The sequence below is a fragment of the Arvicola amphibius genome, chromosome 6, assembly GCF_903992535.2.
Source record: "Arvicola amphibius chromosome 6, mArvAmp1.2, whole genome shotgun sequence".
NCBI classification, from domain to species: domain Eukaryota; kingdom Metazoa; phylum Chordata; class Mammalia; order Rodentia; family Cricetidae; genus Arvicola; species Arvicola amphibius.
Window position 1 is genome coordinate 63,827,778 of NC_052052.2, and position 26,116 is coordinate 63,853,893.

General features: G+C 39.1%; 1 protein-coding gene across 6 annotated transcripts in view; it reads left to right on the plus strand.

Annotated features, from left to right (window-relative positions):
• Positions 1 to 26,116, plus strand: part of Nfib (nuclear factor I B) — a 218,088-nt gene that overhangs the window by 166,881 nt on the left and 25,091 nt on the right. For 2 of the 6 annotated variants that reach the window (XM_038334155.2, XM_038334157.2), the window contains exons 7-10: positions 8,931 to 9,065; positions 12,562 to 12,746; positions 16,763 to 16,928; positions 20,110 to 20,192. In XM_038334155.2, the coding sequence (XP_038190083.1) occupies positions 8,931 to 9,065; positions 12,562 to 12,746; positions 16,763 to 16,928; positions 20,110 to 20,192 (569 nt within the window). The remainder of the gene's footprint in view (positions 1 to 8,930; positions 9,066 to 12,561; positions 12,747 to 16,762; positions 16,929 to 20,109; positions 20,193 to 26,116) is intronic. The other 4 variants (XM_038334156.2, XM_038334158.2, XM_038334159.2 and 1 more) reach the window with 2 other exon arrangements.

Here is a 26,116-nt window from a genome sequence, read left to right on the forward strand (position 1 = left end):
GAAACTTGAGAAGGCAAACTATAAAATACAAATAAGGAAAATAATTGCCTCTAATTGTTATACAGAGGTAAAACCTGGATAGGCTCTTATTAATATTTGACTGACCTATGTGAGTCAAATTTCTAGGTAGTTTTAACTGCATTTTCTACATGTTTCAGTTTGAGTTGTCGTTTTGCACTGTTGGGCCTATATGGGATATGATTTTATACATTTTGTTTTGTTTTTCATTTGTAGTATATTGGCAGCTTACCCTGTCATTCAATTTCCACTTTAAGATATCTGTGACCATACTGCTCTTGGGGTATACAAAATAAAGTTTGTTGCTTTTCTTTCTTTCTTGGGAGGTGGGGGTGGGAGCAGGGGAGGTCTCTAAGACAAATTTGAACTTCTATTCCTTCTAACTCTGCCTCCCTAAGTGATGAAATCATCATCATGCACCACTAAACCTGGTTGATACGAAATTTTTGAGTTCCTGCTTGCTGATAAATTTGTAGGTGATGTTTGAGTTCTCAGTCTCAGCGAATAAGACTGAACACCACTGCTTGTCTACCCTCTTAGCTCTTTTGGGCTCATTTCTCTCTGTTTCACTCTTTGGACGTTAACAAACTGTAGCCTCCTAGCAAGTCACCCAGTAGAAGCTCAGAAAGAATAGACACACATTATTGTAAAATACACATTTTACTGTAAAACACTGGATTTAGTTTTATGTCGATTTCTAAGCCCTTGGCAAACATTGGCAGAGAGTTGAGCAAGGTCTTGATCAGCTTCTATTTATACTACCAGCGCATAACTAGCTTATCTTCCCCTCCACGGCAGAAATATTGAAGATGCAGCACACGGCTCTGTAAGAAAATTTGAAGTATGCCCTATAAAATGTATTTACGAACCAGTTTCTCTAGAGCCTTGACTCCACCCCAGCGCCTCTCTTATTCTCATTTGTATGTCGTTTAATCTGTCAGGGGTCACAGCACAACTTTTCTTCCCGTGAACTTGGCTGCCTCCATTTTGCTCTGAAAGTAGTGGAGAAATTGGAAAAGCCATGAGATTTAGCAGAACTTTTAAGAGAAGATGCAGCCCTCAGTGTGCTCCTTCCCGGACCCTTTCCCTCTCCCTTACTCCCCTCCTACAGTTTCTTCTCTCTCTTCTTCCCCTCTCCTTTCTTCATCCTCCAGGGCAAGCTTTCTGCCAACAGTATTTGATCAATAGTTAAATCTTATGACAGAAAAGATCTGTCAGTCTGCATAGGGAAACCAATTGAAATAAACACATCTGAGCTCTGGCCTGGAATCTGAAATAATAATCAGGCCATTTCAATGTAGCTGTGCTGACTACAAGATTTTCACAAAACGTTTATAGCATTGTAAATAACAGGTAAACCGTTCTCTCCTCAACTTTATCTTCCCCAAGGCACAATCACAAGAGGAGAAACTGTGGTCTCTCCGCATTTAGTTGGCAAACCATGTTCTCTGCCTTCACCTTTCCTCTGGGCACAGAGCCCAAGCCATTTCCTTGTCTCAAAGTTGCCTGTGGATTTGTGGCCTGAAGTAAAAATATCAGACTCCAGCTCCAGAGAGCACCCCACACACTTGATTTGGAAGGCTCTCGTTTATTATCTCATCTATTCTAAATAACATTATTATTTTATGCACATAGTTCATCTTTTTTATATTGTCTTTCAGCTTCCACTCAGCGTTTTAACGGAAAGCAGAAGTGCTCCTTTTTAGTGTATAGATCGTCTTTCACTTGTCCTGCTCTACGGGGCTTGACAGTTTCAATGAAATAATGGATGTGTTGACCACCTTCGCCTTCCTCGAGAAATGAGTTTGGTCTCTGAAGAGATTTTCAGTGCCTACCTCAGTTTGTGTAGACCTATAGAAAGATTTTAATGTATAAAGAGTCCAGAGTAAAAAGGAAACTCAGTATAAAGTTCTCAGTATAAAGAGAACTCAGAGGGACTGGCAACGTAGTAAGATGTGACTGTCATATAATCTTGTCAAACTCCAGTCAGTGCACCGTCTTCGAGGTAAATACTCCCACATATGAGATGTGTTTCTCGGGTCTGCATCATACGAGAGGGTCAACGTTCACAGAAGTTTCCCAGCTCTTTTCTCTCTTTGCATTGTACCTCGATTTTCTTCTTAAAAAAAGTGTGTGTGTGTGTGTGTGTGTGTGTGTGTGTGTGTGTGTGTGTGTGTGTATCGGGGACAGGGGGAGATACCTTAAAATGTCCAACAGCTTAATAATGTAAAAACTAAGAAGATAGTTAAAACCATGACTATGGCTTTTCAAGTACAGAAATAAAGCATATATTAGCATTCAGTACTAGCAAATGAGACGATAGCCACTGTGGGCTTGTATGTATAAAGTTCATTTAGACTTGCTTATGAGTCTGACAAGAAAGGAAGGAAGACAGCTGAGGAATATATAAAATAATCAACCTTTTAAAATATTTCCATGCAATTACTTCTTTGTTAATTACATAGAAATATGTTTTCCTAAGCCACAGAACTGGCACAACCATTACTATGTTATAATTTAGTGTCATGGTAGGCTAAAAATAGCAGCTTCCAAAAATCTAGGGTGTCTTGTGGACTTTTACATAATCAATTCAAAACAGTTACAGATCCAATGTGTTAAAGGAAAGGAGTAGAAATTTTCTTGGCCCCCCAAATCAGGTTGGTATCCTTAGTGTAGTTGGACATCCTGGAGAAGCCAGCCTACGTGGAAGGAGAGCAGGTGTCCCCACAGGCAGGTGCTAAAGGTGGCTGTTCAAGCTTGCCCGAGATCACTAGTTGACTTTGGTAAAGTTCTGCTAACAGGTGGCTAAGTGATGGGAGTGCCATGTGACGTTTTTCCCGGGAGCAACTGAGAGGACAGGCTGCTACAGACCAAGGAAGGGGGCCTTTGCTTTGAGGAGGAGATTGCCAGACCTCACGTCGCACCAGTGTTTCCTAAGGTCCTTTGGACGTGAACAACAGTTTAATTAAGGGCTGACGTAAACACATTTCTGCACACTTTCCCTGCAGCATTTCATCACATTAGAATCGATCAAAACTGTTGCCTTGGGCTGCCTTGAGCAGATATACATCTGGAGCGCCATTTGTGCAAGCTGCCGCCCAGCAGAGTACATACGCTGTACTTCGCTGCGGCTCTCGCCTTTTGTAGCCGAAATTACCTTGTTGGGAGATGAGTTGATCTGACTCCTTCTCTGTGTAGGCTTTTATCTCTTTAAAGTGATGCTATGAAATGAATGACACATCAGGGCTTAGGATGTATACATGCTCCAGCGCTAACAATTCAGTCTAGCTAGTAAAAATTACTATAACTTGGTTTGAAAAATGCTTGTTTAAAGATAGGCTTAAGTCCACGTGAACTCTTATCAGTAACTTACTCAACCTTTATATTTTTGTCTTATACTTTATTTTAGAATTGACTATATAATTAGTTCTAAAGCCGTAGCTAATTGTCCAATTATGAATCTGCACAGGTGTGGACAGCAAGGATTAGTGCCTTCAACATGAACTTTTCTTTTTGAAGACTTGACCTCCCTAGTCTTTTGCATGAAGAAGAATCCTTGGTACAATCTAATATTGCCATGGTTATGATTATTTAATGAATTTTTGTCTCTCACATCTGCCCCTTTAGCTGACTTGTGAGCCACACCAGCATGGGACCAGTGGGTCTTGCTCAGCACCTTGAATTTGGTGTGCAGCCAAGTCCCCTCATACTTATTGGGTGCTCAGTGGTTGGCTTTGCTGTCTCTCTTTGGTTTCCATTCAACTACCCTTTTGTTGTTGTTGTTGCTGAATCATTTTCCATTATGAGGCGTATTTTTCCTTTTATTGAAAATAGATTCTTTTCCTCACACAATAATATATTCTTTTTGCGGTTAATGGAATGTGCGTCTGAGACTAATCATCTTGGGTTAATTGTGCTCACTGTGCTACCAGTGAACACCTCATCACATAGCTCGTTTCACATGTAAGAGATTTGAAAATAACACTTCCTCGACATGGACCTGCTTTATCCTTCCCAGCTTTTCTTCGAATCCTATATTTTTGTATATTTATTTCACTTTTAAGTTATTTCATTTCTGTTATTTTCATCCTCTACATCTCATATATATATATATATTTCATATATATATATATTTCATATATATATATATATATATATGAACAGATGAAAATGATTAAGTCATCAAGTAATATAAGGTTTTAGCATAAGATTGCTAATGGCATATAGACCTCAATATTTCTTACATTTATTTACTTTATTGTGTTGTGGGTGTATACACACGCTTGTGTGTATGTGTGCCAATCTTGGCCTTCATGTGATGTGGTGGGCAGAGGAAAACCTACAGGGCCAGTTCTCACCAACTATGTGATTTCTGAGGATCAGGCTCAGATCACCAAGCTCGGTACAAGTGCCTGTGCCTGCTGAGCCATGTTACTGGCCGTAGATCTCCAAAGTTTCCCAGGTGGAATTATGGTTTGCCTAAGTATGTTCAGCCAGACAAAGCGTGGTGCAAGTAGAAGAAGAGAGCAGGGAAACCTAATTTAATAAGGGAGAAAACGTCACTCAAGGAGGCAGAAGGATGGAAATTCATTCCTCTGACCCCTCAAGTACACTGTTAAAATTCTTGATTCAGATAGGGACACATGCTAATGTCTGGTGGCAAATGTACTGTGTACCTGTGGAATCCCAGCTCTTGGGAGGTTGAGCCAGAAGGATTCTGAGTTCAAGACCCTTCTGGACTATATAATAAGACCATCTCTATACAAACCAATTAAATAAAAGAAAAAATATATAAACTGGAAAAAGATAGAAAGATGGTCAAATTTTGGGACAGTTTCCAATGTAAAGTAATTTCAATTATAAATGACTTCTATATAAATAGAACTTACATCTTGTACTAACGCTAAGGACTTCCTGGCTTTTCCCTCTTTCTTACCAGTTATGAGGTGTTCCTGCCCTCTTTTAGAAGAAGTACCAGCTACTTCTTGTCTTACTGCTTTCTTTCTCCTTAGTGGCCGTATCTTATGTATTATTCAACTTACCCTTTATTATGTATGTATTATCATTCAACTTATTATATATTTATACATTGCCCAGCTTTGTTCAACTAATTTTCAATTTAATCTTTTTATGTATTATTCTTCCTTCTTGAGGAGCAGTGGGTTGCAGAAAGCACAGCATCTGTTTTTCCTGACACACAGGCCACCAAAAGCCGTCTCTTTCATATTTTCAGTCCCCAACCACTTTCTATATAGTACATAAGTGCATTAAAATAGATATGATGTCATTCTTATGTTGGAAGTCTATTAGACTACAGACTTTCAAAATAAAATTAAAATCAAAACAATACAAGTTTGATTCGTGGTTAAAATGCAATGTCTAGAAACTCAGCCCCGAGATCCCCACATAATTGCCTTTCTGTTTTCCCTCAGTCCATAGAGTTGTGCTTTCCTTTGAGAGGAATTCACTTCTGTGTCTCTGAGTGCTTAGCGTAGTGCCCTTTCCATACACATAGCAGTGTTTCTTTATTGATTAATGGGCCCAGAATTTATTTCACTTAATGGGAAGAGAAAGAAATAAAGCTACATTCTAAAACTGCTATTACTAGACAGATGTCTGAAAGAGCACCTCCACACCCCCAAGTAGACATCTGCAACTACTCCCAAAAGCTAAGGGTATTATTTTGATTAAGAAAAAAATTTAAATTATGTAAGTCAAAAATGATAAAATCATTCATAAGCTTAAACTTTTATACAAATGACATTTGACTTCTTCCTTTCGGAAAAGAGACTCCTGTGAGTTTGGCTGTGTGTTGTGAGCATTCTGATGGTTGCAGTAGTTTTAGGGCTCTTGTTATTGGAAGTGCTTCAGACAGAATAACTCTTCTCTACATCTGAGTGCACTGGGAACCACCCCTTTCCAGGCCGTGTGTGGCCCTTCACGGCCCATTCTCAGGTCTGGAAAACTGATTGACATGCTTCAGGTTGTTTGATTGGTTGTTTTTCACTTTGCATGGAGACAGAAGGAAATGTAAGAGTCAATAATAAGTCACTGTCTTCTTAAAATCACCAGTCATTACAAATTTGAAATGGGGACAGCAGCAATGATTCAGCTATTAGGCACACTCTCTGCTCTTGCAGAGGCCCCAGACTTGGTTCCCAGCACTCCCATGGCACTTGCTACCATCCATAACTCCAGTTTTGGGATCTGGTGCCTCTCCTGACCTGTACAGTCCCCTGGAATCCATGTGGGACATTCATACATACAAGCAAAATGCTCATACACCTTAAAAAGGCAAGTCGCTTGAGTTCTTTTTTTTTATGGTTTATTTTTTTATATTTAAAAATTTCCATCTCCTCCCCTCCTCCTCCCCCCTCCCTCCCCTCCTCCTCCCCCTTCCCTCCCCTCCTCCTCCCCTTTCCCTCCCCTCCCCTCCACCCATACCTCCCCTCCCTCCCTCTCCAGGCCAAGGAGCCATCAGGGTTCCCTACTCTGTTAAAAAAAATATTAAAAATTAAAAAAAAATAAAAAAAATAAAAAAAATTTAAAAAAAGGCAAGTCGTTTTTTAAGTCGTTTAAAACACATTGAAATGGAAACACTGTTATCTATCATAAGGAGTGATGTGGAGGTCCCTTCTCCTCTAAAATTTGTATGTCTAAGTTCAGCTTCCAGTAGGGAAAACCCAATACAGAATCATTCCTTTTAATGTGAGATAGTTCTTGGGTGAAGTCTGGTATTGTCTTTGATATTTTGAAGATTAACTTAAGTTGAAATGACTTTCCTTTTCCTATTTTTTTAAACCTTACATTTAAATTCTACCCCTCACCCCTTTGTGGTAGTTTTCATTGTTGTGGCTTCATGAAAATTTTTTTTTCTTTTTCTCCTTTTGAAAACTATATAAAAAAGTGAATTCTGATAGATCAGTAGCTACCCATTTGTCAGAAGTGTGGCTTCTGCCTCTGCTGTCTACTGCCTACAGTGGCACGTCTATTCCTTAAGTGCCAGTATGCTCAAAACACATACTCAGTTTTATTAGATGCCTTTACCAGAACTCGGGTAATTTTTCAAATGGTAAAAAATACCTGGCAACTAGTCTCACATTAATAACACTGGGAGGCCTTTTTTAAATTTCAGAACACTGAAAATAAAAATGTAGGTCTTATTTTTTTCGTGTCATGCTAAAGTTTTAGTGGTTTTATTTTAAACAGTAGAGTCCTTCTAAATATATGTACAGAAAAATTAGAGATGAAATCATATGACAATAAATTCGCTTCCAAAGTAACGCAGGGCATGGAAGTATGTGGGAGATTCTGAGTGGATAGTGGCTGTAGTTGGCTGCTGGGTAGAAAAAAAATCTATTGTTATTCCATCTACTGTGCACACATTCAAAATTTTTAATCATAAAATTAAAATGTTATAGATTATGTTATAGTTAGAGATTTTAATATAAACTTATAAAAATGAGCATTACCTGAGATGTTAAATCCTGCGTCATCTTCCTCACCAATCAGAGGTGCCTGCTGGGTAGTCTGTTCAGACGCGTTGTGTGACGCAATCCCATAGTGATCCGAGATAATGACTTTCACAACAGCCATTAATTCTGCACTGATTTGTTCACTTACCTGTTGCATTGGTCTGCCCATTTTACCCTGGCCTCTCGCTGCTGTCTGTATTTTGGCAGTGTTAAGTATTTATGGCATGGATGGGTAAAGCCATGGATACTTCTTTCATGGCTTGGCGTACAGTATTTTGAAAACTCCTTTCTACTTCTTTATATTCCTTCACTAGGTGTTGCACTTTATAGAAACAGAGGGTAAATCCAGAAACTGGTGTCGTTTCTGGGATCAATTAGTCCTCTAATACAGACATGAAATGAATGTATTAATCATGAATTGTGTGTCTTTTTAAGTGGGAATCCATAGTGAGTCCATTGTAGATATTCCTCCTCTATTTAATTTCTGGAGGATATGCTCTGTCTAAACTGTCTATGGCTTTATGTGCCCCTCTCCCTATCTAAACTGTCTATGGGCATATGTGCCCCTCTATAACATTCAGACAGGTACTTCAGATATAGATCTTGCTCATGTGTGTCCTCCCAGCTGCGTGTCTCCCTTCTTCACACATCACTTGAACTATTTAAGTCCCACCACTTTTCAATACTTTCTTATAGACCTGTTATCCCTATGCATACTTCGACAATGGCACTAGATGGGGGCTGCCTTCCTTAACGTGGTCAGGCAGAGGAGAGCAATACTCTGTACACAGAGGCTGGGACTATAGCAGCAAATGCCACAGTGTCTCCGCTCTCAGCCCACACACTTCCTCTCCACTGGTGACAACTCTTCCCATGGCATTTTCCTCTTGGCTAACAGTGAATGTCCCTCCTAAGTCAGGAATTGCTTTTTATGTTAATTAATATCCATATTTATCTGGCAAATAGAGGAACCTGATAATTGTTTGTAGAATGAACAGGTTATTTTTTTGACTGAACAATGAAGTAAGTTTTCCATATAAGATGTTAAGTCAGGGATTGTTTCTCACACACTAGCACCCAGAAATGCTCTCGTTGTTGTCACAGTCTAGATATCAGGTCAAAGACAGCCCTGAATCACAGAAATGAAAGAAGTCAGTCAGTACTGGCTTGCAGAGGACCTTCAAGTCTCCAGCGTGTGGATTTTCCCATCTTCTGGGTTTCTTTAATGGTACTTTGGGTTAGCTTCGGCTAGAATGCTTCTGAAAGATATCTTACAGCTCGAGCACGGCTGGGTCTTTGACCTTGTGTATAGATTTTTTCTAAATGGGTGAGAGGAAAAGAATCCTAGAGCATTGGGAAATGAAATCGGTTATGTTGACACGAACCTCATTGCTTAAGATGGCCCGGCTGCTTGAATGTGTCCCTTTTCCTTTGCAGATATGTCTTCTCCAACGACAATGAAGAAGCCTGAGAAGCCACTATTTAGCTCCACATCTCCACAGGATTCTTCCCCAAGGTTGAGCACTTTTCCCCAGCACCACCATCCCGGAATACCTGGAGTCGCGCACAGTGGTGAGGAGTTTCAAGTTCCTCTCCTCCACACAGCAAACACTTAAGGGTGGAGGGGAAGTTTATCACTGTTGCTATGGTGACTATATCCTCCCCACCCCAAAGGGAGGGTTGCTAATGGACGAAATGTTTTTTCTTATCAGTTTATGAAAAAACATTTAATATTATCTAATTTAATAAATATTTTAATTTGGAAATTTAAAGTTTTAATCAGAAGAACTTTCAAAAATGGGGTATATATTTACCTTAACTTTAGCCTGAGATTGGCCCAAGTTATGTATATTTTGCTAGAGAAAGATGGAGTTCTAAGTATATTGATGAGTTTAGGGGTTCTTTTCATAGGAACCAAGAATATAGACTTTGCCCATAAATAAGTACTTACTTCCTTACTTATGAATAAAATTAATAAGATTATACATGTCAGATATTCTATATGCACAAATATTTCTGTCTGGGGCTCATGATATATCTGGTAGTTTAGTTAAGAAAGATTATTCAACATTTCATATTGATAATTTAGTGAAACAATAGTATACCTTTGAAAGTTGAAAAACTATATACAATTAGTACTCAGTACTGTATGCTGGGTATCTGTTACTTTTAAGTCTCCTACAGGCTGGTAGTTTGATAGTTTTATATATTACTATATTTTTAATATTCTTTTTGCTTCTAATTTGTAGTTAGAATACCCTTATCCTGCTGAATCTAGTTTTTAATCTTCACTCACAAGTTGTAACATGAGGTTTATTGTTGCTTTCTTTAAAAATGCATAATCTTAGTTGCTATTATTAATGAAATTATGAAACTGAGAGGAATATAAAATTTTAGTGGTATAAGAATTTTCATATAAATTGTTTGATTTTCTGAGTTAACTGGAAAAAAAAGTCAGTAACCCCTTCATAGATGTTGCATATTTGGCCACGATTAATTTCTTGGCTTCTGCATATGACACCTGATTAAGAATTCATGCTTATAATAGTTTAAATAATTAAATGGTATTTTTATATACCATTTGTATAATGAAACATGAAGCCGCTATATAAACTTTACATTTTGGTTTGTCAAATACTTAAATACCCAAAATACCAATCACATATACAATTAGTATATTTAATAGGTACCCACCTTGGTAAGAACCTTGGTCAAGGCAAAGGTTTTGCTCTTAAAGCACTTATGACACAGTAGGGGTAAGTGGACCAATCCCTGACCAAGCTGTTAATCTCAACTGGACCAGGTTCTTGGTGGAAGTGTCAATGCCTGAAAGAAATATGTTTTGCTAAGTTTAAAGAGTGGGCTATCCACAAGAAGGAACAACAAGCCAGCAAGATGCTTGTTCCAGGCAGAGGCAACAATAGGTCCCAATATAGTATGTTCACTGCGGCAAGAAAATGCCATGGGGCCTAGGACCCACAAATTCTAGTATGGCCAGTGATCCAGGAAAGGGGTCTGAAACACAGGAGGACCCACACAAATCTGTGGAATTTCTGGGATTCTAATATAGAGACAATATGAAATCAATTACAAGTATTTCAGCAGGAAAGACACAGAATTGCAATGGTATTTTTAAAGTCTGGTACAAAATGATAAAGGTAGTGCTGGAAGGAGCCAGACTAGAGGGAGAAAGACAATTAGGAAGGAATTTTCAATAATGTAAGCAAAAATATGCACATGTATGTTTTCTCTCAAAATGAAGGAAAAAATTTCTGTTGTATAACTTGCTTTTCTGTCCTTTTCAAAGGATTCAAATGACTTTTGTTTACAAGGTAGCCATTTTTACTTTTCATTTTGAAATAAAAAATCCAATCTGCTTATTTCAAGTCACTACAGTTCCTGAACTACCCATAGGTTTGAATTCAAACTTGAATTGTTCCGGTTCTGTTAAAAAGATTTTTTTTTTCCTAAACTGCGGAGGCCAATGAGTTCTTAAGCCCAAAGGTCAAGATGGAGCACCTGTGTATCTCACAGGGGTTTAAGTACACGTGTGAACAAAATCCATAGTTAAACTGAGCCGATTAAGATCATTTAATCACTTATGTCAGAACAAAACACGAAAACAAACCTTAGACACTAAGTTAAAAAGATGCCTGATCTTCAATAAACATCTGTACTTCCTTAAATTATGCTTCAAGTGAATGTACATCTTAAAGAAATTCTTGTAGGACTTCTCTTGTAAGAAATGTACAGTTGTTCCTCACAATGTGTGGAGAAGGGAAAAGGTTTAAACCATGGATTCTGTGCCATGCCTCTGCAGGTCCTGAAGACCAATCTCCTAGTCTTGTTGATCTAAATTTGTGTGGTTCTGCAGTATGCACTCCTAAATTTTCGTATCCTGAGTGTTTTCTTTGAGGGAAATAGCAATGTGTCTTTAAGCTCTCTCCCTCTTCCCTCTTTCTTTTTGTCATAATTATAAACTTGAAGATGATCATTGTAGACAATCTCCACTTGTAGTCATGAAGAGAACATAGCTCTCACATTGTTTCTTAAGCCACAGAACACTGTTTTTCTTTTCTTATGACTTGGATCAAAATATCAAAGCACTAGAGATTTAGTCTTTACTTTTATAAATTTGTTGTCTTAATTAGTAATTATATAATTATTTCTAGGAACTTTATAGCGATAAGGGCTAAAATATTTTCTTCATCTTTAAGGTTTATTTTTCAGAACTAAACATTATAATCATACTGTTGTGGAAATCACCACTGACTATGATCTACAGAATATCATATTATTTTGACAGTGGAACATACTATTGTAAAATACATGGGCAAATTCATATGTTTACCTATATAACAATTGAAGAGTTTTGTGTTTTTTTTCTTGATCTTACCTCAACAATACCTTTGAACTTCAATATAATAACAGCTGGAGTCAGATTAAAAATAGCCATAGGATGAAGATCTTTTGGGTTGGAAAGGAACCATCTTCATTAGGAGGAGGAGTCCAGCCCACGTGCTAATACGCCAGAGTATTTACACAGTGAGCAGACCATTATTCATGACCTGACATTCTGGTCTGTTAATTGTTAGCTTTCATTTTAAACAACTGTCAGCTAGGTTGTATAGGGAGATGATTTATTTGAAATTGAATTGCATTTCTATTATGAGTTATAGTAGAAAAATTGGTGTGTCTTTAATTAACGTGATAGCTTTGTCTAAATTTAGGGAGACAAACACTTGCAATCAAAGACTATATCTTAAATGGAAAGGAATTTGCTCAAAGAAATACTTTGTCAAGTTTTACCATACAGGAGAAATTGTTTTCTTTGAATTGTTCCTGGGTCTGGAAAGAAAGATATGTTTGCTATGTAGGGTGGCTTTGTGCCTATATGTCCTTCGTGGTACTAGCATTGGGAAAACACACTGAAAGGTGGTTTAATTGTGGGAGCAAGTAAATGAACGGATTTCTTTTAGCACTGGAAGGGAATGAAGCCAAAAGGCAGTCTGCTGACCAGCCAACCTTTGTTTTGTTTTTTTTTTTTTTTTATGTGTGTGTTCTGCAGTCATCTCAACTCGAACTCCACCTCCACCCTCGCCGTTGCCATTTCCGACGCAAGCTATCCTTCCTCCAGCCCCATCAAGCTACTTTTCTCATCCAACAATCAGATATCCTCCCCATCTGAATCCTCAGGATACTCTGAAGAACTATGTCCCTTCTTATGACCCATCCAGTCCTCAAACCAGCCAGGTAAAAATAAGAGAAAACAAAATAAATATAGTGCCTAAGGGGAGTGGGACAGGCCTAGTTCTCAGGCACCAAGTTAGTCAGAGGGTATGCCTGGAACATCAAGCCTTGCAGTCTCTCTTCAGAAAGTCTCCCGGTGACTCAATAAGTTTTTCTTATTTAAAGGTGGCTGCATGACAGGTAGGAAGTGTGTTGCCCCAGAGGGATAAATTTGTGAAGATGTTTTGGGTTTTATGTTTTTGGATTTTCATTGATTGAAAGAAAGTTTATGCAGAATGTTCAATGCCAAAAACACGCTAAGCTGGAGTTCACACCTCTGAAATACCTGGTTTGACATAGAGACAAAGTGCTTATTGCAGGCAGGAGCAAGGTATGTGCTAAAATAAACACCCACAAAAGAACTTACAGCTGTATTTATAGGCCAGTTATTCGGCATTAAAATCAGCTTTGGTAATGTAAACATTTTCAGCAGCCTTTGATGACTCCTGACTCTTTGCAGAGACACGACTTACATTTAATAATGAATGGCATTTCCAGATCTTTCTGTCTCTGTCTGTTTCTATTATCTGTCTGTCTGTCTATCTATCTATCTATCTATCTATCTATCTATCTATCTATCTATCTATCTATCTATCTATCTATCTATCATCTATCTCTCATCTATGTATCTCTCATCTGTCATCTATCTCAGTCTCTCAGCATCCCTTCAGGGATTCATTGTATAAGTGCAGTAACTCTTGCGCATCCTCACTCTGGATCATGGTTTCTTCTCACAGGAGAACTTTGCACAGCCAGCTAGGCAGTCTTTGTGCCAATAACGAGTTTATCAGTAGTTATAGCAATCAGGTCTCTAAGGTAATTTTGATCTTATGGTCTCGTATCAGGCTTTGCTGTTTTATCTCCAAAACCCCTGTCCACTTCTAACAACTTTTAAGACTTTGGGGGATTTATATGATGTTTTATGAAACTGCTGTTAAGTTGTGCTAAAATCAGAGTACATAAGTATATACATATCAATTGTAAAGTTTTTTGTGAGCACTTTTGTGTTACTTTGTTAAATAAAGCACAGTGGTCCCTTCTGAATGTTTGGTTTTAAACATAATATACTGTACCTCTTGTGTGGCTTAGAAAGTTACCTTTGCTTTTAGTTTCACTAACTAATATATGAAACTAAATATTAACAATTGAGAGTTAAACATCTATTTGTGCTATAGAAAAAAATGCCCATGTGGTGTGATGATGATGAGTCTAAAGACAATTAAGTAAGGAGCAAGATCTTAGGATACCAGTTTAGAAAGGAAATTTGCTCTCTGAGTATCAATTCAAAACTCTCTGTTCCATAGAGTATTTTGCTAGACTCATCTGGGAACCGTGCACACAAGGTCTGATTTTAATTTGTGTAGAATTTCCATGAATAACAAAGTCTAATTAAGACATCCATTAAAAGTCCTTAACGTTAATTCAGTGTGGAAAATCTTAGAGTTCCATTGGATTTTTTTTTTAAACTGATGTCTTAATTAGGCACTGTTAAGGGGAAAATTATGCAAATTAAAACCAGGCCTTAGTGTTACGCATTTCTTTAATTATTCAGTGCTTGTTTTACATATATTTTAATTTCTTTATAAGTTAAAAGTGCATATTAGGTGATAATCTGCCTCTTTTGGTCACAGTTTTTCCTGTATGTTTTCAAAGTAAATGTCCAGCTTCTAAAGGAGCATCCTTCTCCCATCTCAGTTGAAAGCCAAAAGCAAAAAGAAAATTCCAGAATTGTATGTACTGGGAAGAGCATAGTAAATAAGATAGCCCATTGCCAGTGCCATTCATCCTCAGACAAGATACCCTTTTCTTTTCTGTATCCAGCAGCAGCTGGAAAGGTAGAGACTTTAGAACATAGCTTCACTCATTTAACTGATGGAAAACTTGAAGTGAAGCCTTCATTTGGCCCCGGTTTTAGAAACGTCTGCATGGAATGGGGTGCTCTCTTTTGTCCCCTTTCCTCCTTTTGAATGGGAGAATACTGTCCGTTCGTAGCCATTCAATTCCTGTAGACGGACTGTACACTGCAAAGCTTATCTTCTGTGGCAATGTTTACTTGAGATTCCTGTCATCTGACTCCTGCTCCAGGTAGATATGAACTGTTTTGGTGAACATTATGCAGAAACACTTTTGCCATTGACTGTACCACCAGCGCGAAAATGAGAACTTCCTTCTTCCAAGGACATACACAAAGCAGTCATTTATAATGTTCCCATAGCCAGAAGCTGATAATGTCTATTTTAAGAAACAAACTACCACTGACCTAGAAAGAAAAATGTGTCTTTATAATGAATGACAGAAATGGATTTTTTTTCTAGGAACTGTTGTATCTGCTTTGATGTTTAATCCCAAACTCAAAGCCCGTTAATTTGCATTTCAGGGCAGATCTGTTGCTCTGCACCTTCCAGAGCTAAAGATGGGGGGACTGACTACTGCTTCCCAGCTTCACCCAGCATCACGCTAATCTGGATTCTTAAGCAACTACGATGCCTTCTCCTCCCCACAGCAGTTTGGAGATTGCTTCTATTACTGCTGCACCAGTTATAGGGAGACAGTCATGCTGTTCAGTGGAATATTTTGAAAAAAAAATGGTTTAAATATACAATTCTCCAATAGGTTTTCATCAAGAAAGTCCAGTTTATTTTCCTGATATAAAGTTAAATACTTAATTAAAATTATCCATGATGAATAGCCAGGATGTTCAAAGTAAATTTTAAAAAATAGAATAGAGGAACTAGGCCCTTTATTACCTACCCAAAGACTCAATCCATGCCTCTGAGTCAAAATTTTAAGTACTGTTAGCCATCTTTCCCTAAAGAAATATCCAGTTATAATCTATATATGGGTATTTAGATACATATTGTTTCACTGATCTCTTTGCATTGGGAAGCTGGGATTATAAAGACCATATATTTGTGGAGAATACTTTCCAGAAAATTCTTAGAACGATCATGTAGTGAGTAATAGTTCTATGAGTATAACCAAAAATAGACTTCTATACCTGGGATAATGTAGTCTAGGCTTTCTCCAGACAATGCACCTTTAGGGGTTTGCTCCTACCACAGTAACTGTTTTTCTATCGAGTGGTCAAAACTCAAGTAATAATATCTTTCCTGAAACTGGACAGGGAGTTTTCTACTTAAATCTCACAAACATCCATGCAACTCTTCATGCACAGTGATTAAAGCATAGCAAACAGCAGCTTGCATTGGATGGTCCTCGCGTCCTCTTTGGTGCATCCTTGTCCCTTTCTGTGGGGATGTTTTATTCCTAAGCATAATGTCTGACTTCTGCAGTTTATAAATCTGTGTGTACCAGAAATCTTACATGCTTTACAACTTATTCTGTTTGCTTGTGGTAGCAAATCATTGAAAGTGAACTGGATACCCTAGAGTCTAAATTGCCTGGTATGTGTGTCTGCAATACTTGTGTATGAGCGAAAGCTAGAGTTTTATATGCAGAAGAATGGACTATTGACTGTAAATGAAGGGAACTATATAGTGTTGAGTATGTTTCTCATCCTTGACTTTTTGTATCCCTGTATCAGTGGCACCATTGTTTAGTAGGAAAATATAGTACTGAGAGATAAACTGAGCATGAGCTGCAGAGCATAGGATTGCTGGGTTCTTACTGTAGAGAATTCGGGAAGGAATTCCACTGTAGTTTGAGCTAGGCACCAGTCTCACTCCATGTGGGTTTTCTGGCCTACTAATGAGAGGGTCAGGTCGGCTGATCTTTTAGGGGTATTGTAAAGAGGAAGTCCCCTGTCCAAAGTGCACTAATGGTCCAAGCCTTCCTTTAAGTACCGTTGCTGCTGCTTCTTACTACTAACCATTGATTGGCCTCCAGCTCAGACTTGAGAGGGCCTGCATGGTGACTCTCCACCCTGTGCAGAATCCACGTGCGTGCACCCGCGTGGAGCTGCTGGACAGGATGACTGCCTTTTGGATCGTTTCACCCGGCATTCTGTTTTTGTTTTGTAGCCTAACAGCAGTGGCCAAGTAGTAGGGAAAGTGCCTGGCCATTTCCCTCCTGTCTTGGCACCCTCTCCCCATCCCAGTGCAGTGCGACCTGTGACCCTGACCATGACAGATACTAAACCCATCACTACATCCACTGAAGGTGAGGCAGCTTCACCTACAGCAACCAGTAAGTATTTCTGTAGGAAATGAGAAATGTCCATCGAAGGCACCATTGGATATATGATCCAAGGTGGAGAACACGGGGACTTTTCCGGCTACCTGAGCAGATGGAGATTTCTCATTTAAGTGGAGCTAGCAGGCATGGACGTGGCCCAGCTGTCACATGCTCTCTCTTATCAAATTTCCGTTAGTGAATCATATTTGACAAGAGAGAAGCATGCTTTTTTTTTTGAGCAAACAGCCCACAAAAAAGTAATAACCCATGCCTGCTTGTTCAAGGTAGACATTGAAATTACACCGATAACACAACACAGTATACAAAGGTTTTCCATCACCAGAAGAGAGATCAGATAATTATCACTTATTGGAGCATTTCTAGAAATCGAACCCCTCCCCCAAGAGAATAGAATCAGTGCCTCTGCAAGATAATTACATGTTTACCTCACTGTAGGTTATGTCATTGTGAGAAGCAGTCACACATTGTGCTGAGCAGGCAAGGACACTGTGAAGCATAAGGTTAGGCATGTGTAAGGTACCTACACTTTCATTTTCTACAACTTTTTCTTTTAAGTCTTTCGGTTGTTTTGGCTAGCACCTTACAATCAGATTCTATGCGTGTTAGCATGGCCATAGCATTATAAGTGGTAGCATCCTTTTGGAGCACACATCCGTAAGTCAAATGATTCCTCCAAGTTAGCATATAGAACACTCAGAATTAGATGAGGAATCCATTTTCAGTTGGCTTCACCCAAACTCCCATCTTCTTAAAGGGCACTGATGTGCACAGACGGGCAACTGATGATGTTTCGTCCGGGAGGCACGGGCATGTTCCATCACCATGATGTGTTTCTCAGATTCTGATGGTTTTTCTTGCAGAGAGTAAAGAAAACTTTTGTGCTCTGGAAATTCCCTCGTGGAATTACACCATCAGAGACATCATTGGCTCTCACTCTCTCTCCTCTCTCTCAACCATTGGAAAGACATTCTTTTTTTAAATAATTTCTAAAAACATATAAAGAAACTATCCAAGAAGAAAATGGGCAATACCTTAGGTACACAGCACTTATTTTAACAGACTTCATGAGCCCTACAAAGCAGTAAGTCCAAATAGGCTTAGAATATACACGACTATTCAGTGATTCTTGGTAATTCGCTCACTGGCAAAGAGTCCTACCCTAGTGAGCACTTCCCTAAGTGCAAAAATGGGTACGACTCCTCTTCTGGACGGTGTCTGTGCATATTACAATCACTGAGACACTATATGCATGCTTTTACAGTAAGCATCACAGCATCTTTGAGCTAAGACACAGTTTAAATAAAAGCACATAAAATATGGTCTTCAAAGACAGTCAAAAAAGTACTTCAGGATAAATGCTCAAAACCAATGTTCCAGGAACTTCTGGCGCCTACTTTTTTTGTTTGTTTGTTTTGTTTTTTGTTTTTCGAGACAGGATTTCTATGTAGCTTTGGAGCCTGTCCTGGAACTAGCTCTTGTAGACCAGGCTAGCCTTGAACTCACAGAGATCCACCTGCCTCTGCCTCTTGAGTGCTGGGATTAAAGGTGTGCGCCACCACCGCCCGGCTCTGGCGCCTACTTTTATGCTGATATCCATACATCAAATTTAGGGAGGATCCAGTGCAGATAACCAGAGCCCTGTCACAGGTGTCCCTTCAGTCTCTTTAATAATGAACTGCTTGTATACTTGGGCAGAGGTTGTTCAAAAAGAGACATGATTTGACTAATAAAATTTCTAAAATATTCTAAAGGATTATATAAAGAGGGCTTCATTGGTTCTTCCCCACTTCTGCATGGAAATACTGAGTAACACAACTGATAATGTGAAACTGGATGTTGAATTTATACATCAGTAAAGTTAACAGAGACCAAGGAGGCCTCCCTTTAATGATTGGAAAACAGACAAACCAACAGCCCAGACATGGTCTTCCCACTGTGAGAGTAAGGCTCCTCTCTCACTTCCCAGCCTGTGTATTGAGTTCTCAAGGTCTGGTGATGAGTGGGGAATCCTGGCTGCTAATAGCATCCTTGCCTTATTTAGCAGGGATTAGAACATGACCCGTGAGCATCCTCAGTGTTTTAAAAACTTGACCTAAAAGTCTCCAAGTTCAAATGATGCATTTTAAAAGTGAACATGAAAAATTAATATATTGGTTTTTAAAAGCTAGCCTATTTAAACTCGGTGTCTGAATTCCTGATTAATTATGCTGGTTTTAATCCTTTCAGACCTCATAGCGAAACATATGGTACAGACTCAGTTTTTCTTTTCAACCGGAGATGGAGACATAGGCTTGATTCTTTTTTGTCTTGTAAAAGGTAGATTTAAAAACGAGAATCTTTCTGCGGGAAGTTCACCAGAAAAGCACTTGTACAAAAAGTAATTGTAAAGAGCAGACACCCGCATCTACTCTACCTGGTGACCAGATATGTCATAGGTACCATCAGTTCCTCTCTGGCCAATCACAAGCAATTGATAGTTGCTTTTACACTAACAGAAAAGGAAGGCTTTTGTTTTGTTTGTTGTTTTTGTTTCTTTGTTTGTTTGTTTGGTCAAAAATGTTTCTACCAAGCTGGAGGACATTCCCCATATTAGATAAAAGATGGAACTAAGTCATTCCATGTGATGTAATCCAACTGGGTTCCTCTTTTAGAAAAGCATTAGTGGATTTTTTAGTTTTTATTTATTTATTTATTTTTGTTGGTTACACATTTAAGTCAAACATTTTTTCATCTCATACACATCAAGCACATCTGCTTAACCCTGCCATCAACAGCTGTCACTTCATCTACGGTCACCATTTAGGATCACAGGCAGCCATCACTGATTATTCCCATAGATGCAGGTCAAAGGTGTCTACGATAAAAGACTTCAGCGTAGCCGAGCCTCGACATATAGACCATAGTGCAGCACACAGTAAGGATGCCCACACCTAGCATAGCTTGTGGTTCATTGCATAGATTTTTTTCTTTAAGGGGGGATAGTTGATTTGAATCAATGATTTTGAATCAATTTCTTTTCTGTTGTTTGCGATTCACTCAGACAAAAGAGAAGAGAACTGGAGACACCTTTTTGGTAGTGACTCCCCACTTCTCTGGGTTTCTTATACATGGACAGGGTGTTCATTCTGACAGTTCACAATTTTTATCTTTGTTTTTGTTCTTCCTTAATCAGCCTACACAGCCTCAGGCACATCTCAAGCCAATCGATATGTGGGACTAAACCCAAGAGACCCATCCTTCCTGCATCAGCAACAGGTGGGCACGTTTCACCCAGGTGGAATGGGGTAGCCACGCTTTGCTTCGGCGCTTTCTCCATGTTGCCTCTCAGATCTGGATTCAGGATGGGGCTCACAGGGCTTCTGAGACCAAAATTGATCATTTTGTTTTCCAAATTTTTTCCTCATTTATCCTTTGCTTCTCACCTGTCTGACATTTCTGAAACTGGCTCACAGCCTCTTTCGTCTTCATAGCACCTAGTGACAGCACCCGTAGAGACTGGGTTCCAGCTAGACAGTATGGTTGCGTCTCCCTGCACACTGGGGACTTTCTAGCCAGTGTGGCTTTCAGGCACTGACATGGAAAAGCCAGCTAGAGTCAGTACGTACTTTGTTTGGAACAGTTTTGTTTTCTCCAGATGTTCCCCGCCTCCTTTATATTTTAGTCCAGGAGGATGTGTTGTAATGTTTCACAGGCGAAACATTACTCCTACCCTAGTACATTTCAATCACTTCGCTGATTTCAGATGCAATGAAACACTTTTTTTTGGGGGGGGGGGTGATTCTGCCTTCTTACATCATTTATGTTTCAAGTAGGATTTTAAATTTCACATCCCATTAATGCTGTAAATTTAATGCAAATGAAGTGTTTACACAAACTGTGAAAAACTACAGCCAGGATTAATGGCGGCTTATGAACAAATTAGCCACAGTCTAAAGCGTGCGGCGCACCAACAGAGAAATCCCATGATTCTAGTTATAGGGTCAGAGGAATACTTCCACGCACTCCAGCCTTGACGTGTATTTTACGAGGCATATGTTTGCTGTGCTTAAGTTTGGCTACAGGGCAGTTCGAAGGGAACAGTATGTGAAACATTACATAGCGAAAGTAGGCCGCAGCACAGAAGACAGAGCTGGGAATAAACACCAAGTTGTCTCTGTGTTTATATGAGGTTTATATATGTATTAAGCATGCGAAGTTACTGGTGCCCACATCCTCAGTTCTAGAGTGGCCTCTCTGTTTCCCAGGCCTTCCCTGTCGCAGGCCAAGGTGATAGACTGTGTACAGCAAAGGTCACCACATGCGGAGTTCAGAGCAAACCATAAAGATGATAGCTCATTCAAGATACTTGACATTTTGCAAGGTTAAAATAACAACGCAGAACACAAGAGAACTGACTGAAGACATCTGTGTATAGTTATGGAAATTCCAAATAATAATTAGTGGAATAATTCTCTGGAATGCTGCTTTTTTTTCACCTCTAAAATTACTATAATATGAATGTGTTACCACCACTATGGTTCTATTTAACAAATGTATGTGCTCTTTGTGTTTTTAAAACATATGCAGGACTTATAGGTTTTGGAAACTTGGTTTTTTTTTTAAAAAAAAATTATACATTTTTTTTAGAAATATTTTTGTCATAGGACTTGCCATTATTCTTTATAACACCTTTCTAATTTCCAGTTAATTTTTAATTCAAAAAATATGCCTCCATTATTTAACCTTTAGCCCGAACACATTTATAATATTATAACCAATCCCTTCCATTGAGAAACAATTGTCCTCTTTGTCTTAGCCCAGGGCAGCTTTAGTTTGTATCAATTAAGATTATTGTCAGGGTCTCCTGTAATCACAAAAGTGCATTCATACCAAACTTACCTCTCTCTTAACATTATCTAAAGATGCATCAAGAAAGCTCAGCACATTGAAAATGTGGACCTCAACTGTGGGCAGAAATCTGGGCATCTTTTACTCTGCGGAATGTTTATGACACTTTCTTGTAAAGTCTGACATTTGTTTTTTAAGTGGGCAGTTTTGAGTAAAGACCATTTACAATGTGAACATATTTTCTGAGTTCAAACATGGTTGCTATTTATGAATATATGGCATGTATTAATCCTTGGAAGCAAAAAGCCATATACTCCACAGTTAAACATTTTAAATACTGAGCAGATAGACAATTTATTGCTTACGTAATAAGATTTTCATTTGAAGAAACCCAGTTTGCCAAATTCATAATGAACTATGATGTCGAGGCATTGAAGAAAACACCATAAAGGTATATCATATGATGTGCGCGTATCACTTAACTGAAGCACCAGTTAAAATCTATTATCTTTACCTTTCAAATTAAGAGCAGCAGAGACAAAGCTGCATATTCACTATACAGGAATGGAGGGAGCAAAATAGTTTAAATGACTTCAGTAAAGGTTATTCTTCCTCCAGCAGAAATGGGATTGATTTACTGTGTTCTCTCATTACTTTACGAAGATTTAAAAGAGACCGCTCTTCTAAGGGCAGCTCCTAAATGCATTTGGTTTAAAGCACTCAGTGATGAATGCAGAGGAAAATCGAGGGGTACATGAAATAAAAGTGATCAATCATTTTATATTAGCTAAGAGAAATTCAAAATTGGAAAGGCAGTGGCTTTAGTCCGGAGGAGCTCTTTAAACATTCCCCGTAACCTTTCATATACGTGACCCCTTCAAAATAAATATTGTCACCAGGTACATTCTTCAGTTCACGTGGGCTGCTTTAGAAAGATTTATCCTTTCAGCTTATGAAAAATATTGATGTGCATTGTTGCATGCTATTTTTCCCTTAGAAAAGAATTTTAATATAGCTTACATAAATTAAAGCTAACAATAAATTTAAGATTATTGGCTATTTTTGACTGTCTTCTAATAACCTTCCTACAAAATGACATCACAGAAAGACTTTCACTACAGCTGTTCCTCCCACTAACATTCCCACATGGAAATGTAAAATACTAAGGACATCCAGACTGGCAGATTTGAACAGTGAAGTGCTTGCTTTGATGCTTAGTGGCTTGTTCCACACAGTTATTAGCGGTCACACATTGTGAGCCCCTATTTTATAGCGATCACTCCTGACTAATGCCAGGTTCTTACCGTCTGGAAATATTAGTTGTTGTATTTGTTCTGATGTTGGAATTTCACCTAAACATAAATGTGATAATTGCATTTAAGTTTAAAAACTAAAGTCACTTAATTATGGCAAATATTTCAGAAATGTTCACGTATAGCAGTTGCTAACTTGTCGTAAAGCCAGTCCTCCCTGTGAAGTATAATACTCAGCTCACAGAAGTGATCAGGACCTGCCTTTGTATTTTCTGTCATAGTTTTGGGCATAGTTCAAAGCCTGGCAGTGGTCTTTCTGAGGACTCATTGACTGACTTAATGCATTCGCCATTGGCATAGGGGAAATCTTCACAGCAGAACTTCGACTGGCACTTCATTCTGTTGTTAACCTTTCTGTTGGAAAGTGGTGCAGTGGCTGGAAGAATTCTGGGATGCTGCTCTAGCAACCGGGGCTCTGCTCTCTCCTGCCCAGTTCCTTGTCCTCATCTGGAACACTTTCAGAATGCTGAGGACATCTTCTATGACTTCCCTGTGAAGAAGTCCTGAGCAATGAAATCCTTTTCCCCGCTTCCCACCTTGCATGCGCCCTGTACACTTTCCTTTCTGTCGACACGGAAGCAGCCCCATCTCCCAAACTTTATCTACTTGAAAGAAAATGGGAGCTGTCTATCAGAGTGTTCGATTTTACTCAGGAGGAATAGAAATTATTTTATAATCCAGTCTAACAATGTTAATGTACATGGGTATTAAAAGAAAACTCCATTAAATTAACACCAATTCTTTATATGCTAAGGTTCAAAAGTTGACCATTTTGAGGACTTACTTGCTCTCATAGGAAGTAATTAAAAATAATGTAGATTATTTATCATCAATTACAGTTTGGTGAAACATTGCTTTCACAGCAAAAACTTTTAGTAATATACATCAATATCACAAAATTTATTGTAAATTGGAACTATAAGTTTATAACTAAGAAACCTCCTGTGTAGCTATAAGAGACTATACCATTCCAACCAGCCATTGAATTACACCCTGACCCTGGATACAGACTGGAGATTGTAGGTAGGATAAAGAGGAAGTTGCTTTGCCTTCCTTAAATGAGGCAGTAAGTCAAGTAAGCTCCTATTTGTAAGAAGTAAGATTTGTTCTCAGTTGATGTCTCAGAGCGATGTCCTGACCAGGTGCTCTCTGTGACAAGCTGCCTTGGCTGAATGCCTTGTCCCTGCGTGGGACTTAGTGGCGCTTGAGCTTCCGCAGTCACAGCTCCTGTGTGACTGTACAACACTGGTATTTCAAGTTCAATTATCGACTGGTTATGCTGAAATATTTTAACACTTTTCTGGGTTGAATTTGAAAGCACTTTTCATTACATTAATGATTTCTTACACAAAATAGCTCTTAAAGAAATTGCCTTTGTAGGATTTTTTTTTTAAACGAAGATATGAAGTGAAATCCTCTTATAATATTTGTCCTGGCAAATGACAAAGCCAAAGCTTGGAACATAAAAACTATTGAAAAGCCAATCATTAGAAGCAAGCAATTGAAAAAGGACACAAGTAGACTATCAGCAAGCTTCTCCTTAGAGCCAGGAAGCAGGCTATCAACACTCAGGCCATTCTTATTGTGACTGTTATCATAATTGACAGCATGACGCAAAAGCCTATCACGTGACTTCTGGGTAGATATGTACATGGTAAGAGGTCACTTTTCACATATGCCTGCTGAAAAGGAAACACATTTAAAGGAAGTTTTTAGTCAAACTAATGGCTATGCCAATGTTTAAGCTTTGGGGCTAGTTTTGAAATTAAAAAAAAAATTCTTCCATCATCTCTGTCTTTTATTATTAATTCCTTTATTCACTCTTTCTGGTTGTCAAAGACAGGGCGCTAGATATACTCGAATTAATGTCAAAATTAAATTATTTAATTCACCCTTAAATTCCAATCAATAAAAACACAAGGGGAAATTGTCTTTTTTCCTGAAACAAGAGCTCTCAGTGGGAAAAATTCTTAAGATGATATTTGCACACTTTTGAGCTGCATGTGGAACCCAGCATAGGCAAAAGACAATGACAGGCATGGTGCAGGGGACAGTGACAGACATGGTGCAGGGGACAGTGACAGGCATGGTGGTGGGGACAGTGACAGGCATGGTGGAGGGGACAGTGACAGGCATGGTGGAGGGGACAGTGACAGGCATGGTGCAGGGGACAGTGACAGGCATGGTGGAAGGGAAAGTGACAGGCATGGTGCAGGGGACAGTGACAGGCATGGTGGAGGGGACAGTGACAGGCATGGTGCAGGGGACAGTGACAGGCATGGTGGAGGGGACAGTGACAGGCATGGTGGAGGGGACAGTGACAGGCATGGTGGAGGGGACAGTGACAGGCATGGTGCAGGGGACAGTGACAGGCATGGTGGAAGGGAAAGTGACAGGCATGGTGCAGGGGACAGTGACAGGCATGGTGCAGGGGACAGTGACAGACATGGTGCAGGGGACAGTGACAGGCATGGTGGAGGGGACAATGACAGGCATGGTGGAGGGGACAGTGACAGGCATGGTGGTGGGGATAATGACAGTAATGGTGGAGGGGACAGTGACAGGCATGGTGGAGGGAACAGTGACAGGCATGGTGCAGGGGACAGTGACAGGCATGGTGCAGGGGACAGTGACAGACATGGTGCAGGGGACAGTGACAGGCATGGTGCAGGGGACAGTGACAGGCATGGTGCAGGGGACAGTGACAGGCATGGTGCAGTAATGGTGAGAACCAAGATTTATGCATGAGGAGTTTGACCTTTACCTTGTGATGGAGCAGGTGTCTCTAACTTTGGTCAGGTCTTAAAAGGGAAAAGGGTCCCGTTGTCACCAACAATTCTAGCAATTTTGTCTTATAGGCATAAATAATTGTCATCAAAAGAAAATGACCCTTAGTTTCCAATTCTTAATGTATTACTTACAGTCAGCGGTTTTGATTAATTTTAGGGGCTATTCATACCCATTTAACTTTATTTCGTTAAGTATCAAGAAACATGGCTTCAGAAAGTGACAGAGTGACTTTAAGGTATCCGAATGGCT